Below are 17,314 nucleotides of genomic sequence, written 5' to 3'. Positions count from 1 at the left end.
AAAATAATCTGCACCGACCACTGTGCTTTGTCAAGCCACATATTGGCACATTCTGGTTTCACACAGATGCGATGTAAAATTTGCAGTGTTTTCTGTGCAAGCGCTGCACCGCATCACAACCGCAACCCCTTCATGCCACCTGCTGCGGCTTTCTAGGTGAAGTTAACAACACACCAAAATTGGTACACAAATTGGATCGCATGCCTCACACCCATGTGCATACCCTGAAAAAGGGTCCTGCACATTTTTGGCCCGGATGCGGTGCAATTTGAGGTGTGCAAAATGTTTGTCTCTAATTGCAACGCACACAAATTGCATGTGATTTGCCCAGGAGTGTGGTGTTAGAGCACAATGCATGTATGTGAAGCCAGAATAAAAGGATGTGGATTTTGTCTACTTTTACTTGCGCATGTTAACATTATGTAAGTGCATTTTTCTTCTGTTTAACATGCTATAGAAATGGAACATGCATTTGGATGTAGTGTTTTTGTATGTGCATTTTGGAAGTATTCTAAACACACATTGACCCCAGGGCCACACCATATCTTAAGCCGCGTTTGTCAGAAATGCTGTACAGTACATTTAAAGCGGATTTACAGTCCACCTATCAAAAAATAACAGTCATCAGCTACAAAAACGGTAGCTGCTGACTTTTAAAAAGCAGCCGCTTACCACAGAGCAGCCAAAATCATTCATTTAGCTGCTCCCATGCCAGCATTCCTTGGCCCCTCTCTCCTGTCCATTGCTCCCCGAACAAGCACCTTGTTTTGGTGTGATCCCAAGAACACTCCTTCATGAGCCACGTATACCAGAGAGGCAAGCTTTTCAAGCACATCATGAAATCAGGATGGGGATCCACTTCAAGCAAGCATTAGTGTGCCTGGGGGAGGGGGGGACCTTGGGCCTTTCCAAACACAGTAGATGCTCCAAGAATGTTTCCTTGAACTCTTGAAATGGTTAAAAAGGAAAGACACTCTAGATAGCCTGCACTGAGAATTGACTGTCATGATGACGTGTCAATGATTATTTGCTCTCATTTTTCAGGAGTGGTACTGCTTGCGGTTGAAGCTGGTAGAAATCCACCTTCACGTCCTCCACTCACCTTCACTTGTGGCCAGTGGATATTTTGTGGCCGCAGGCAAGAATTGGCATCGAGGACCTGCATAAAGACCCTGGCATGCCAGAGGTGGTTTGGAAGCAGCACAGCAATTTGACCATCCCTTTCCTCTATGTTGGTTTTAGGGGTGCAAAATTGCTTCTCGTTCGTGAACGGACTGTCGCTGGATATCAGAGTCCCCATATTTTCAAGATATGTTTTAGCCATGTTGGCTTATTTTTATGTTCAGTCAATTAAAGACTATTTTTTGTTACCTTAAAAAAGTGTCAGATCCTCTTGATTGTATTCCCGAGACTTCAGATCGCCAGATAATATGCAATCTGAGGAAAAGTCAGTGCAATGTCCTCCACAAGTAGCTAAAGTCTGTCATAGGAGGACCTACCAGAACAATGCATTCATTTGGAGTGGGCCAGGCCCATACAGTACATCATGGAGGCTTGCTATGAAGGAACATTCACGTTTGGATACTTGAGCTCATGTGGTTTGTTTCCAAATATTTCTGCCCATTGCAGCGTATTGACTATTGCAGCTCAATAAAGATCAGGCATACAGAAAAGTGTACCTTGTCCATAGAATAGCCACTGGGAGGTCCTATCTGGGCACACAGATCTGGCCTATGCATAATTGGGGAAAATGCCAATTCGGTCTGCTTTATAATATGAAGGGGTCAGTTCATGCTTGCTTCAGGGGAAACATTACAACGAATTTTGTTATTTTTCATAGGAAAACATGGCCGATCCCTAGATGCATTGAGGTACATAGCAGAGGTTCAAGATACTCCATAGAAGAACTTATTGTTCTTCCTAACTATACAGGTGGCACAGACACAAGCATACACCCAGGGCCACTGTTAGATATCATGGGGCCCCATACAGCATACCTGACAGGCCCCCACCACCAGAGAAAATATCCAAATTATATATATATGGTAACAATACACATTTTCTTCATGGACACAATCACAAACAAATTCCTGTTCAATCCAAATGATAAAACTGTACTGAGTTAATAAATCAAACGTTGTGTAATTGAGGGCTCATTCACATGGGTGCTGTGGCCTGTAGAGTGCGTATCAGTGTTTGGTTTTCGTGGCTGTTGCCATTAGCATGCAACCTATGTTACACTATGTGAATACTGCAGATCCTGCATTCAGGGCCACTTCCCCACGCCTTCACACTTGTCAGATTAAAACCTGTGTTCATACAGCTGCTGTGTCCCCATAGTGTAACAGGTGGCTCTAGCCACATAAACAACCCACTCATTCATGCTGTACAGGTCAGAGGACCTGTGTGAATGTGGCATTTTGTGTTTGTTATATTTATTTTTTCACAAAGCCCATTGAATTCAATGGGCTGCTTAACATGTGGAAACATGCCACAATACTGCAGGCATGTTATTTTCCAAGTGTGTCGCACCTAACCGCACAGTAGTGTGGTGCCATGCGTTTTTGTGGCTGTGAATGGGCTGTTTTTAATAGACGTGTGTAGGTGCAATAATGTTTTCATCATGGTACCTGCGCACATCTACAGAGGGCATTGCATTTCTTTGCTGTGCTGGAAAATGTGTGTTCTTGCATGCGTTTCTGCACCACCAATGGTGTGAACAAGTCCTAAGGGCTGGTTCACACTATAGAAACAGTCTAGATGTGTTCCTGATGGGTTTTTTTCATGCCCTTTTGGCATGCATGTTTAGTGTGTTCCAGTACATTTTGGATGCGTTTTGGACATGTTTACATTGCATTTTTGTATCCCTTCCACTTATTTTTTTCTATTTTCTTTGTATTCAATGTAGTTAGGGACATGTGCGTTTTAGTACATTCAAGGACGTTTCAATGTGTTCCAGTACAGTTCTGTGCAGAAACAATGCAGCGTGGTCAACTTTGTTTACAGCACCTGCAATGCACTGAAAATGCAAGCGCTGATGTGAACTATGACATTGACAACCACATAACCTTCTTTCTGTGCGTTTGTGATGCCGAAAAAGCAACTGAAACACATGTAGTGTGAACTGGCCCTAAAGGTTATTAGAGGTCAGGGAACGGGACTGACCAGGAATTGTGAATTCAATCAGACTAGTGGTGAGATACAATCAGCAATTGTATAATAATGTGAGATCTGAGCTGTAGCTGATAGAAAATGAGACACATTCACTTGATCAGTAAATAGATAGTTAAAGAGTGGGGCGGTGATCTATAGATTTGCATATGGGACAGGTGATGATGGGGTGGGGGAGGGGGTCAAGTTGTATAAGGAGACAGATTTAAAAGAGAAAAATGTTACAATGAAATATACACGGCATGAAACTTGCACATTTCCTAATTGGCAGAAAAACAGTACATTCATCCACTTTCTAGTCATTAGGCAAAATCATAATTGATTGATCAATATTCCTGGCACTGACACAACCCAGAAAATTGATCTCCATTTTTTAGGCTGTAGCCATGACTGGGATTCAAACCCATGACCCAAGTGCTGTAAGTTCTGAGCTCTAACCACTAAACCACTGTGGGAGACACAGTTTGAGCTATAATGTAGAATAGTTACATTGTTTAAAAATGATAGAGCAAGCGTTGGTCAAATGATATAGACTAGTAAAATGGTATTACACAAGATAAATATAACCACGAACAGTAGTGCATGAACTCATGAAAGGTCATCCACCCTTGTGACAGTGTACTACACTATTGAGCACCTTTCTGGCTCCTATGGCTGAGCTAATTCCTCCCCAGGACCATTTGGGCACCCACCCTGATGGATGGATGGAGCTGGATGACTAACCCATAGCTGCCAGCATACCGCTGCACCCCCAGATGTGTGATGTGTATAACCCATGCACATTAATACTTTTGTTCTGGTGAGTGTAGACCAGTCCCAAGGGTGGTTTACCTTTCACGAGTTCATGCACTACTGTCCGTCACGGAGAGACCACACGTGCCATTCATAGGCACTCTCTGAGTTGGTACTCTCACACCAAGGACATTCCATTATTCAGGAATGATTCTATGAACTTATTTTAGCACCATTTACAATATTACATCATTGTTGCAATTCTTTGCACTTTTTGGTTTTTACATGCGTTCATTATTGATCACATGCATTTATAGCGCTGCACTTGTCTTTACCATAGAATAGTTACGTGATTAAAGAGAATGAAGATATATAATTATATTGGGAAATTAGAAGTATATAAATTATTTGAGATATAAGTGTGAAAATGTTTAACATTTGAATACAGAATGTATGACATTCATTAGTAAATGCATTAGTTTCCTGATCATTTTGGAGACACAGCAAAAAAAAGAAATAGAAGAAAATAGAAAATTCTAATACAGGTGTACTATTTATTACATTCTAAGAATTCTCTTTTGCCATAAAAACGCCAATATTAATAAAGCCCGCGCTTGTGCGCCATCTAGCGAACATATCCGGTATTGCACCTAAACATGTGCCAGAGGGGATACCACATTTAGTAATAGCAAAGTAGTCAGTAGCTTGCTAGACGCTGGTCAGACGACTGATTGATTGACCGGAGTCTGCCTGAATGGTCAGACTCTGCTGATAGACTCACATCTTAGTGAATCAGGGCCTATGTGACATGGTATTATGCATTTTATTAAGGCAGCCACTTTATTTCAATGAACTGCCAATGTACCACAAAACTTAGCTGCCTTATTTTTCCTGACATTTTGCACCACAATGCATTATGGTGGGTTAATGTATGTTGCAATACAAAATTATTGGCACAGAAGCTCGCTAATGCCTGCATTGTTACCACAATGTATAAGAGTCAGGAGGTATAAGTCAATGCTTTCTACTCCTGTTTTCAGAGTAAGTTGGTGCTGAAAAAGGGCATAAAAAAAGATATGACTTATATATTGCTTACCTTTGAACTTTCGTATGTAAGTTTTAATTCAGAACCTGGCAGCTTCAGTAGACGGAACAGCAAACCCTTTAACTTCTGAACAGACATAGAATCTAAAATAATGAACGCAAAGCTTATTTCTGTAACAAGAACATTTTCCTTAGCTAACAACACAATTTTAAAATCTTGCACAACAAAAGGTACAAAGACTTAAAAGTTCTTCTAAATATGGTAAATTACACGGAGTATGATTCAAATATTTGTTGGCAAGCGCATGACTGTTAAAGCAGCCCTCTCACCTTAATGTTGTGAAAAATAGACCTGACCACTTTTAATGATGGGCACTACTACATGTGTGTTGTATTGCCCTGATAATGTATTGCTGGGATAATGCTGCCCATTACTGTAATAGTGCATTGGGATGCCAATTTAAAATAAATTGGACTGCAATGCAGCATGGTTTGCTCATTTTTCAGTACATTGACACCCTTAATGATTCCTGGAACATTTTTAGAAGGCATTCTTTTCCTGTTTCTATGATAACCTTTTCTGATAATTATCAGAACAGGTTATCATAGAAACAGGAAAAGAATGTGTAATTAGTGTACTTTTTTGTTCAGTTTTTACTTTTTATTTTTTTCCAATATCATAAATGTTTGTAATTTTGTAGTCTATGATAATTAAAATATAATCATTTTGTTAAATATTTGCATTTTGTATTATTATTATACAGTATTTATATAGTGCTAAAAGGTTTGCTCAGCACTGTACATTATAGTGGGGGACAGAACATGAGACAATACAGTAACAAAACAAAACACGAGGTCAAGGGCCCTGCTCTTTCGAGCTTACAATCTAGGAGGAAGGGGATAGTGGTACACGAGGAAGTGGCTGTGGGGGATGGAGTGGTAGGAGGAGTGGAGGAGATCGGCTGTTAGGTGAAGGCGGAGTAGGCTTCCCTGAAGAGATGGGTTTTCAGGGTGCGCCTAAAGGTGAGGAGGGTAGGTGACAGTCTGATGGATTGGGGTAGTGAGTTCCAGAGGATGGGGGAAGTCCTGCAGTCGGGTGTGGGAGGTGGAGACCAGGGAGCTAGAAAGTAGGAGGTCTTGTGAGGATCAAAGAGTACGGGTTGGGTGGTATTTGGGTATCAGGTCGGTGAGGTAGTTTGGGGCAGCGTTGTGAATGGCTTTGTATGTCAGTGCTAGTAGTTTGAAATTAATGCATTGGGCAATCGGGAGCCAGTGGGGGGAATGACAGAGGGGGGTGGCAGAAGAGGAGCAGTTGGTAAGGTGGATGAGTCTGGCCGCTGAGTTCAGGATAGACTGAAGCGGGGATAGTCTGTGATGAGGTAGGCTGGTGAGAAAGGAGTTGCAGTAGTCCAGACGTGAGATAATAAGGGAGTGAACGAGTTGTTTAGTAGTGTCTGGGGTTAGGAACGTACGTATTTTGGAGATGTTGTGGAGGTGGAGCCTGCATGAGTTTGCCAACGATTGGACATGGGGTTGGAAGGACAGGTTTGAGTCTAGAGTGACACCTGGGACTTTGGCTTGCAGGGTGGGACTGATGGTGGCATTGTTGGTCGTGATGGAGAGGGTGGGGGGGGTCGCGGGCTGGGGGGAAAATCAGGAGCTCAGTTTTGGAAAGGTTCAATTTGAGGAAATGGAGCGACATCCAGTCTGATATGTCGTTCAGTAGGTGGGTGATACGGGTTGAGACTGAAGGGGTGAGGTGAGGGGTGGAGAGGTAAATTTGCGTGTCATCGGCGTAGAGGTGATAGTTGAAGCCATGGAAGTGTATCAGTTTGTCGAAGGAGGAGGTGTAGATGGAGAAGAGAAGGGGCCTGAGGACAGAGCCTTGGGGGACCCCAACAGGGAGGGGGCGAGAGGGGGAGGTGGCAGCGTTATAGGTAACGCTGAAGGAGCGTTGGTATAGATAGGAGGAGAGCCAGGAGAGAGCGGAGTCTCTGATGCTCAGGGAGTGTAGTTAATTAAGGGGGTGGTCAACTGTGTCGAAGGCCGCGGAAAGGTCGAGGAGTAAGAGGACTGAGTAGTGGCCATTAGCTTTGGCGGTTAGCAGATCATTAGTGATTTTGAGTAGGGCGGTTTCGGTGGAGTGTAGGGGACGAAAGCCAGACTGTAGTGGATCGAGGAGGTTGTTGTCAGTGAGGTGGGTGCTTAGGTGATTGTAGACTAAGAGCTCAAGCAGCTTGGAAGTAAATGGCAGCAGGGAGATGGGTCTAAGGTTGTTCAGGTCGGTGGGGTCCAGGGAGGGTTTTTTGAGTATGGGGGTGATGTGCGCGTGCTTTAGGGGGGAGGGGAATGTGCCAGTAGAGAGGGAGAGATTGAAGATGTGGGTGAGGGAGCGTAGGATGGAGGAGGAGGAGGATGTAGGATGTATGAACGATATATGTCTGAAATCTTAAAAAAACCCAAGCTGTTCATATTTTTATGGTAACGTGACAATTCAACTGCATTGATTTAAAGATGTTCAATGAAAAAATTACCAATTGGTTATATTTGTTTTCATGCCTTTCAAAAGTGGCCTCAGCATCACAAAATATGTTTTTGGTACAAGGATGGAGTTTTACATTTTCGCTGAGTATCTGAAACTGTTCTATAGAGAGTAAAAAAAATAAATAGATATGTATTCTCTATTCTTTATTTCGGAATACAGATCATTGATGAAACTAGTGAGATATCCACAAGCAGTACCCATCACCTAGTCTTCAGTACAAGACCTTGGGTGCAAAGCTGACATCCACTGATGCAGCCACCTCAACCTCATAAAGATCTGTTAAAGTATGTAAAAATGATTAAAGTCACTGCCTTGCAGACCTGAGAAAAGAAGAGAAGAGTGAAGCTTGATGGCGCAATGCCAAAAAAAAAAAAAAAAAAAAAGATGACCACCCTAGCAGAATGTGTAGTCATGGGAAAATGGAGCACTTTATGCTTCAGGACATAGGCATAGGGAAATGTATGGCATAATTATCGATATAATGGAGGCTGACACCACCATGAATCTATCTTCCAGAAGAAGAGGTAGCAGATGAGTAAACTGATGGCTTTGAACAGGATTTGCAAGGCATTCTTCATAGGACTGGAGTAAAACAGAGCAAGAGAAAGAAGGCCTTTTGCAGGAGAATGATGGGTATTTCTTGCAATGCAATCCTGCTCTGGCAACAATCTTCTCAATGGAATCACAAAAAAACAGACTGTATCAGTCCCACCAGAACATTCATAAGTCTGTCAACAGAACTTTTGTACTCGAAACAGTTCACTTTCCTTGTTAGACAACATGCCAACAAATGTACAGTGCTCAGCATAAATGAGTATACCCTTTTGAAAAGTAAGATTTCAATCAATATCTCAATGAAAACAAGAACAATTTTAAACATTTGTACAAATCAGAGTTTTATAGAATATTTGTTTAGCTCATTACATGAAAGTAACATTAATAATACAACTTTGATTACAAAATCTGCAGTTTTACTAAAATTAGCTGATGCAAAAATGAATACACTCCACAACAAAAAAATACTACATCTAGTATTTGTCTGACCTCCATGATTTGTAGGGACAGCACAGAGTGTTCTAGTCATGGAATGAACAAGTAGGCGACATATTGCAACATCTTTTTCCATTTTTCAAGAACAACCTCTTTTAGAGCCTGGATACTGGATGGAGAGTGATGCTCAACTCGTCTCTTCAGAATTACCCACAGCACCCTTTTATAATCTGTCTGCTGGACACCTGTATAATGAATAATTAGACTCACCTGTAGTTGAATTCTTGTTAATTAGGATTTTGTTGTTTAAAATTTAGCTTTGCTTCTAAGACTTTCTTTGGGGTGTATTCATTTTTGCAACATGGTCTTGAATGAATTTGTTAGTAAAAATACTTTTTTGTTCGTGCAAATTAACAAATCTTGTTTGCAATCAATGGCCAGCATTTGTGAGAGTATTTTGTAGTATAGTGTCCCATAGAAAATGTTGATTCTGAAAGGAAAGTAAAGGTTTTCTGACAAATCTGTTAAGGTGTACTCATTTATGCTGAGCACTGTACGTCTGGCATTACTCATCGGAGACATATCTAGCAAAACACCTATTGGTGCAAGGACCATTCCCCATGATTCATGCTTTGCATGGCTGAGTTAAGCTGCTTGCTAGTTTTCCAAACCAGGAATTTATACTGCAAAAAGGCTGGGAATGTTCCCATGAAAATGTGATACACCTAGTGCATTGCCACCAAACTGTTCCCAAATATAACAACATACCCCACCGTCATGGCATTGTGTAAGGAGTCATTACTGTTTAATCAATATAAGCACTAAAAGTGTGATCGTTATAACTGATCCAATTGTGGTGAGATAGCTATCTCACTACAATCCAAGTCTAGTGGCTTGGCAGACAATGACTCAATCCAAATTACATCTTGCAAATTATAGAAAGCTTTAATCCAAAACGTGTGCAGATCATAACAGATGAACAACGGATAGATCAAAAAATCATTGTGTGCTTGCTCCAGCAGAATACAGCACATGATATGAATAGAGACTAAAGCAAGAAGAAGCAGAAGAGTGGGACCAACTACACAAAGCATCCGCCATCGACAAACTGAGGAAAGGACAAAATTATTTAAAGGAAAACAAACAACAATGCTTTAGCAACATGATACTGTCAGTTGAAATCTAGGATTTCAAATATTAAACAATCGAGAATCAAGTCTAAACATTAAGTAAAGACTATTTCAGGAACACCTGAAAAAGACAGAGGCGAGAACAACAACAACATATTGTAAAACTTGAAAGTCACTACTGTTGTTTTTAAGATGTCACAGAGGACAGTTTATGGGTGTATCTTCAGAGGGGAAGGCAGAAATATGCACCGTTTCTTCTTGCCTCCCTAGATTAAGTTTTTGGTTTAAAAGATGAATCCTCTTTCTTAGGTAAAAGAAGTACTATTTCAAGTGTAGAATCAGTATGAATTATGATGGGATCATCATTCAAGAAGTCAGGAAGGGACAACCATGACATTTCCAAAAATGTAGCAGCTGGTACTTCGATCAGCTAGGTTTGGGTCTGTTGGCATACAGGGGGTTATTTACCTAACTGCTTTGGGACTGCCCACAGTACTTTTACTGCTACAGGGCTGCCCCTGTGTGCAGGATTGCGGAACCGGGTGTCAATCACTGGGTCACGGCTGGTGATTACTTGCTGGCGCCCGGTGCTTACCGGCGATCATTGACAGGGAGGAGGGCTGCATTGTTTACCAACAGCCTTCCTCCTGTCAGTTTGGGCACACTGCTCAGGATGGCTTACAGTGAAGCACACACCCCTCACCCCCTAGTAAAACACTCCCATCACACAGTTAACCCTTTGATTGCCCTTTATGTTAACCCATTCCTGTCCAGTCTCATTAGTACAGTGTCAGTGCTTTTTTTTTTTTTTCTAGCACTGATCACTGTATGACACCAATACGTGGACAATTTTTATTCAAGCATGCCACTGTTTAGACACTTGTAAAATCGTGGAACTGGCGTATGTGGCACCATGCGACCTAATGTGTGCCCACCATTAGAAGTGGGTGGATGCAGGGCGGTATATTCTAATGGTGGGCATACCACACACTTTTTCTGGCATAGATTTCTTCTTTTTCTTTCATACAGCCCACATGCAGAAACAAAAAAAAAGGGTATCAACAAGGACCAGCAACGTACTGGTACATCACTGGACTTTGAATGGTTATACCAGGATGATACCTACTGCTGCAAACAGCAGCCTGATATTGTTTTTTTTCAGCCAGTGATCGGCGTTCATGTAAAAACAATCCTAGTGGCTAATTAGCTGCAGGATTGCTTTACAAGCAGCAGAAGACTATGCCCCCCCCCTCCCCACAGCCTTCTCGGGCAGTCCTGTGTCATCGGGGGAACCGGAGCATGCAGCCGGTGTTTCTGCCAGCTGACCACAGAACTGAATGGAGACCGGAATGGTAAGAAATCGGAAGCTACGAGCATTTTATCACTTCAGTTTTGCAGGATATAAACAGCACCATTTTTAAATTGGTCTTGGTGAGATTAGATCCAGATTTCTCAAAAAAGAATCTATGACAATGCCCATTGAAGTTATAGGGGATATTTGCATTCCCTGTGATAGCATTAAAAGTGATTAAAAAACAAAAAAAAATTAAAGGGACAGTGTAAAAATTATAAAAAAAATCAAAAAAACGTAAAAAAAAAAAAAAAAAAAGCACCCTCACGTTGACCCTGTGCCGGTATATAAACAGTGGGTGCACCATGCATGTGAGGTATCACCGTGAATATCAGATCAAGGGCAGTAATTCTAGCACTAGACCTCCTCTGTAACTTGTGAAGGCTTTTAAACTGTTGCTTATGGATATTAAAAATGTTTGTCGTCATTGCATGGGGCATGCACAGTTTTAAAGAATGTCATGTTTGGTATCTATTTACTCAGCATACCATCATCTTTTATATTTTACCAAATAATTGGCCAATATATTGTGTTTTTGTGCATTAAAAGTGGTGGTTAGAAGAGTGAATGATGTGTGGCATAAACTTCTAATGCTGGGCATAAAATGGCCCCACCCCCCAAATCGACCCCTTTTTGGAAAGTAGACACTCCAAACTATTTGCTGAGAACTTATTTCTTTAGCACAAGTTTTTGGAAAATGACAAAAAAAAAATTTTTTTTCTTTGCACAAAATGTTCACTTAAATGATTTATTGCTCACACATGCAATGGGTATATGTGGAATTACTCCACAAAATACATTCTGCTATTTCTCCCGAGTTTGGGGGTACCACATGTGAGAGACGTTTTGGCAGTCTAGCCAAGTACAGGACCCCAAAATCCAATAAGTACCTTCAGGCTTTTAAAGGGCTTTATTTCCTCATTACACTTCCCGATTACCTATCACAGTTTCGGAGGCCCTGAAATGCCAAAATAGCACCAAACCCCCCAAAATTCCCCCTGCTTGGAAAGTAGACACCCTACGGAATTTGCTAAGAAGCATGGTGAGTATTTTGCAGAACTCGTTTGTTGCCACAAGTTTTTGGAAAGTGAAGAAGAAGAAATGAAACAAAAACATATTTTTTCTTTTCTTTTTTTATATTTCAATTTCAATTGATATTACTCACCAAGCCTTCCTCTTAAATTCCTTGAGGTGTCTACTTTCCAAAAAGGGGTCATTTGGGGGGGGGGGGGGGGTTGGTACTATCCTGGCATTTTAGGGCCTCCGAAACTGTGATAAGTAGTGAAATGAGGAAGTTACACACCTTCAGGCTTTCAAAGTGGTCATTGGATTTCAGGTTGTTGTATGTGGCTAGGCTCCCAAAACATCTCACACAGCAGAATGTATTTTGGGGTGTAATTGTGTAATTCCACATATACCATGGCTTGTGTGAGAAATATATAATTTACATGACAACTTTGTGTAAAAAAAAAAGTTTTTGTCATTTTCCAAAAACTTGTGGGAAAAAAATAAATCTTCCATGGACTTAATATGCCTCTCAGCAGATAGCTTGGGGTAGTATATAAAAGGTGCAGCGCTAATATACAGATAAATGAAGATCCATATATCACATGTGGACTCGTATAAAAGTTCAAAGTGACATAGTGCATATAGGTATAAAACACTACTGATGTGTCTGGTAGAACGTGAGGAAAGGTTATATCCAAACAAAAGTTCAAAGTGAGGATGTGAATAAATTCTCAAATACTCTGATGCTTTCCAGGCAACACCGACTGTGTCTACGGTGAAAAACGGGGGTACAAATTGCGCACTCACCAAATGCGCAACCTTTATGCGCTTTTCTCTAACAAATAAGATCTCCAATCCCTCATCCAGGGTCTGGTCAGATCTGGTCAGGTCCCCTTCTCTACCTTCGTCCCATAGCCGAGCCCTTCCGTCCTGCTGACATATTCAATAGTGAATATGTCAGCAGGACGGAAGGGCTCGGCTATGGGACGAAGGTAGAGAAGGGGACCTGACCAGATCTGACCAGACCCTGGATGAGGGATTGGAGATCTTATTTGTTAGAGAAAAGCGCATAAAGGTTGCGCATTTGGTGAGTGCGCAATTTGTACCCCCATTTTTCACCGTAGACACAGTCGGTGTTGCCTGGAAAGCATCAGAGTATTTGAGAATTTATTCACATCCTCACTTTGAACTTTTGTTTGGATATAACCTTTCCTCACGTTCTACCAGACACATCAGTAGTGTTTTATACCTATATGCACTATGTCACTTTGAACTTTTATACGAGTCCACATGTGATATATGGATCTTCATTTATCTGTATATTAGCGCTGCACCTTTTATATACTATCTGTTGGGAGGTCTTATATGGTGCCTTTGGTGTACAGCTGCTGTCATTTTGGAAGGCGCTCGCTTATCTGTATATTTTAAAGATAGCTTGGGGTGTCTACTTTCCGAAAAGTAAAACAGTAAACAAAATGTTAGCTTTCTGTCTAATTTTAGTGTGCACAAAGGCAATTTTAATGGAAGAGTGTCACAATCTAACGGTAGCTCTATAGATCCACAGTCTGGGATTCCCCAGGGCGCGGAGTCTAGACCCCAGTCTGCTTGTTCACCAGAGCCCCTGATGGTGGGGATGGACTTGGAGCAGGCTGAAACCAGGTTGCGGCCCCCAGGTACAGGATGGATGGATGCGGACACACCATGAAGCAAGTAGCGGAGTTAGACAGGCCGGGTCGGTAACAGTAGAGGCAGAAAGGAATCAGAGCAGCAGACAAAAGAAAGTCGGGTCACAGGCCAAGTTCAGCAACAGGAGGTCAGACAATCAGGAGCAGGCAGAACAGTGGTCCAGAGGTAAGCCAGGGGTCAGGGCAGGAGACGGTCAGCAGTAATCAGGAGCAGGCTGGGTTCAGCAATAAAGGTACACACACAGGATCAGGACACAAGCAGAGGATAAAGACCATAAGGCAACTTGGACATTGCAATGGCCAGTTTAAATAGCCCGCCCGGCGCCGACAGGCACTCCTGGGTCCTAGTGCCTGCCCGGTGCTGTCATTGGTGACAGGCGTGCCTGGGTCCTAGTGCCCGCCTGCCTGTATGCCTTGTCGGGATCCTACGCATGCGCAGATTCATGCGCTGCGGCGACCTTCTCGTTCCCTGACAAAGTCTCCTTTTTGAAAAATGATTGTGCTGAGGTTTACATATGTCTGTGGGACTCTCACATATGGTGTTACTAAAATCTACCAGTGTCAATGAAAGTTTGTGAGATTGGTATGTGGCTTTGCTCTGTGATTCTGTACATTTACATTACCAGAGCAGCCATAACTGATTTAATAAAAACACAGATATGCAGCAAGCTTAAACATTGCTTGTATCATTTTGTCTGACATGCTTATGAGAGCTATAAATACATGTTTCAGAGATTTTATGACATGTTGAAAATCTCTACAATTTATAGTAGATTTTTTCTTTCAATATCCACGTACCACTTTAAAATCCTCTAGGTTTAGGATAAGGGCAGTTAGTGGAGCTACTGTAAATTGAGGGAGGTCAGCCTTTTGTACCAATGGGAAATGGATATCGGACAGGCTTGTACGGATTGGTTAAATGCTGGTTTACATATATGCGGATTGGATGTGGTTTGAACCGCATCCAATCTGCATGACATGTGAAATAACATTGCTTCCTATGGTGCCTGTTCACATACGTCCAGTGCACTGGCAGTGCGAATTCAGTGTAGATTGAAAAAGAGTCTTGTCTGATTTCAGAGCAGTGTGTTCGGCTCAGCTGCGGATTACAGGCTCATTGACTTCTATGGGAACAGCTTCTGAATTTGAATTGCACATATCATGAGTTCATGAACACAAGGCCTGAACCGCTGAACAACTGCTTTTCAACACAGAAACCAGAGTTGTCAATCCACACAGCACATATGTGAATCGGCACTTACAGTTTCTATTAACCACTGTTTAGTATGCTACTACAATAAGCAATTTATTAGTGTTCTGTAACAAAGGAACACACACACACTAAAGAAAAATTGCTTTACAGTTTCATACCAGGAAGATTCTTCTTTATGGGCTGTTGATCTGGTTTGTCCGGACACTTGATAGTTAAAGCTACAAACAAAAATAATTATGTTAGCAACATAGTTAACCTGTAGTCATCCTACATCATAGGTCACTGTGTAAAAACTGAAAGTCTTTTCCTGAAGTCTCATATACAGTCAGGTCCATAAATATTGGGACATCGACACAATTCTAACATTTGTGGCTCTATACACCACCACAATGGATTTGAAATGAAACGAACAAGATGTGCTTTAACTGCTGACTGTCAGCTTTAATTTGAGGGTATATACATTCAAATCAGATGAACGGTGTAGGAATTACAACAGTTTGCATATGTGCCTCCCACTTGTTAAGGGACCAAAAGTAATGGGACAGAATAATAATCATAAATCCAACTTTCACTTTTTAATACTTGGTTTCAAATCCTTTGCGGTCAATTACAGCCTGAAGTCTGGAACGCATAGACATCACCAGACGCTGGGTTTCATCCCTGGTGATGCTCTGCCAGGCCTCTACTGCAACTGTCTTCAGTTCCTGCTTGTTCTTGGAGCATTTTCCCTTCAGTTTTGTCTTCAGCAAGTGAAATGCATGCTCAATCAGATTCAGGTCAGGTGATTGACTTGGCCATTGCATAACATTCCACATCTTTCCCTTAAAAAACTCTTTGGTAGCTTTTGCAGTATGCTTTGGGTCATTGTCCATCTGCACTGTGAAGCGGCGTCCAATGAGTTCTGAAGCATTTGTCTGAATATGAGCAAATAATATTGCCCGAAACACTTCAGAATTCATCCTGCTGCTTTTGGCAGCAGTCATATCATCAATAAATACAAGAGAACCAGTTCCATTGGCAGCCATACATGCCCACGCCATGACACTACCACCACCATGCTTCACTGATAAGGTGGTATGCTTAAGATCATGAGCAGTTCCTTTCCTTCTCCATACTCTTCTCTTCCCATCACTCTGGTACAAGTTGATCTTGGTCTCATCTGTCCATAGGATGTTGTTCCAGAACTGTGAAGGCTTTTTTAGATGTTGTTTGGCAAACTCTAATCTGGCCTTCCTGTTTTTGAGGCTCACCAATGGTTTACATCTTGTGATGAACCCTCTGTATTCACTCTGGTGAAGTCTTCTCTTGATTGTTGACTTTGACACACATACACCTACCTCCTGGAGAGTGTTCTTGATCTGGCCAACTGTTGTGAAGGGTGTTTTCTTCACCAGGGAAAGAATTCTTCGTTCATCCACCACAGTTGTTTTCCGTGGTCTTCCGGGTCTTTTGGTGTTGCTGAGCTCACCGGTGCGTTCCTTCTTTTTAAGAATGTTCCAAACAGTTGTTTTGGCCACGCCTATTGTTTTTGCTATCTTTCTGATGGGTTTGTTTTGTTTTTTCAGCCTAATGATGGCTTGCTTCTCTGATAGTGACAGCTCTTTGGATCTCATCTTGAGAGTTGACAGCAAGAGATTCCAAATGCAAATAGCACACTTGAAATGAACTCTGGACCTTTTATCTGCTCATTGTAATTGGGATAATGAGGGAATAACACACATCTGGCCATGGAACATCTGAGAAGCCAATTGTCCCATTACTTTTGGTCCCTTAACAAGTGGGAGGCACATATGCAAACTGTTGTAATTCCTACACCGTTCACCTGATTTGGATGTAAATACCCTCAAATTAAAGCGGACAGTCTGCAGTTAAAGCACATCTTGTTTGTTTCATTTCAAATCCATTGTGTTGGTGTATAGAGCCAAAAATGTTAGAATTGTGTCGATGTCCCAATATTTATGGACCTTACTGTATGTGCCAATGCACTCTTGACACCAACGCTGACAGAAAAAATATGTTGAACCCATTTTGGGCAACTGGTATAGTGACACCTCCATGTCCATAGTTTGTTTTTCATGTTGCAACACAAAGAAAATCTGTATTCTTTGCCATTTTAACAATTATTACTTCCATGGGCAGCACAGTGGCTAAATGGTTAGCACTTCCGACTGGCAGTACTAGCGTCGTTGGTTCGACTCCCAACCATGGCACCACCTGCTTGGAGCTTGCATGTTCTCCCTGTGCCTGCATGGGTTTACTGTGGGTACTCCAGTTTCCTCCCACACTCCAAAGACATGTTGGTAGGTTAATTGGCTCCTGTCTAAATTGGCCCTGGTATGTGTATGTATGAATGTAAGTTAGGGACCTTAGATTGTACACCCCTTGAGGGCTAGGGACTGATATATATGTAAAGCGCTGTGTAAATTGACAGCACTATATAAGTAC

The 17,314-nt window shown here is 41.8% G+C and overlaps 1 protein-coding gene across 3 annotated transcripts in view; it reads right to left on the bottom strand.

Moving 5' to 3' along the window:
• Positions 1-17,314, bottom strand: part of TBCE (tubulin folding cofactor E) — a 505,807-nt gene that overhangs the window by 48,488 nt on the left and 440,005 nt on the right. For 2 of the 3 annotated variants that reach the window (XM_089690000.1, XM_089690002.1), the window contains 2 exons: positions 15,028-15,087; positions 5,000-5,091 (listed from right to left, as the gene is read on the bottom strand). In XM_089690000.1, coding sequence (XP_089546126.1) covers positions 5,000-5,091; positions 15,028-15,087 — 152 coding nt within the window. The remainder of the gene's footprint in view (positions 1-4,999; positions 5,092-15,027; positions 15,088-17,314) is intronic. The other variant, XM_089690001.1, reaches the window with a different exon arrangement.

Source organism: Staurois parvus, unplaced genomic scaffold (genome assembly GCF_062004578.1).
Source record: "Staurois parvus isolate SC_StPar_1 unplaced genomic scaffold, SC_StPar_1.0 ptg000509l, whole genome shotgun sequence".
NCBI classification, from domain to species: domain Eukaryota; kingdom Metazoa; phylum Chordata; class Amphibia; order Anura; family Ranidae; genus Staurois; species Staurois parvus.
This window is presented reverse-complemented; position numbering and strand designations above follow the sequence as displayed.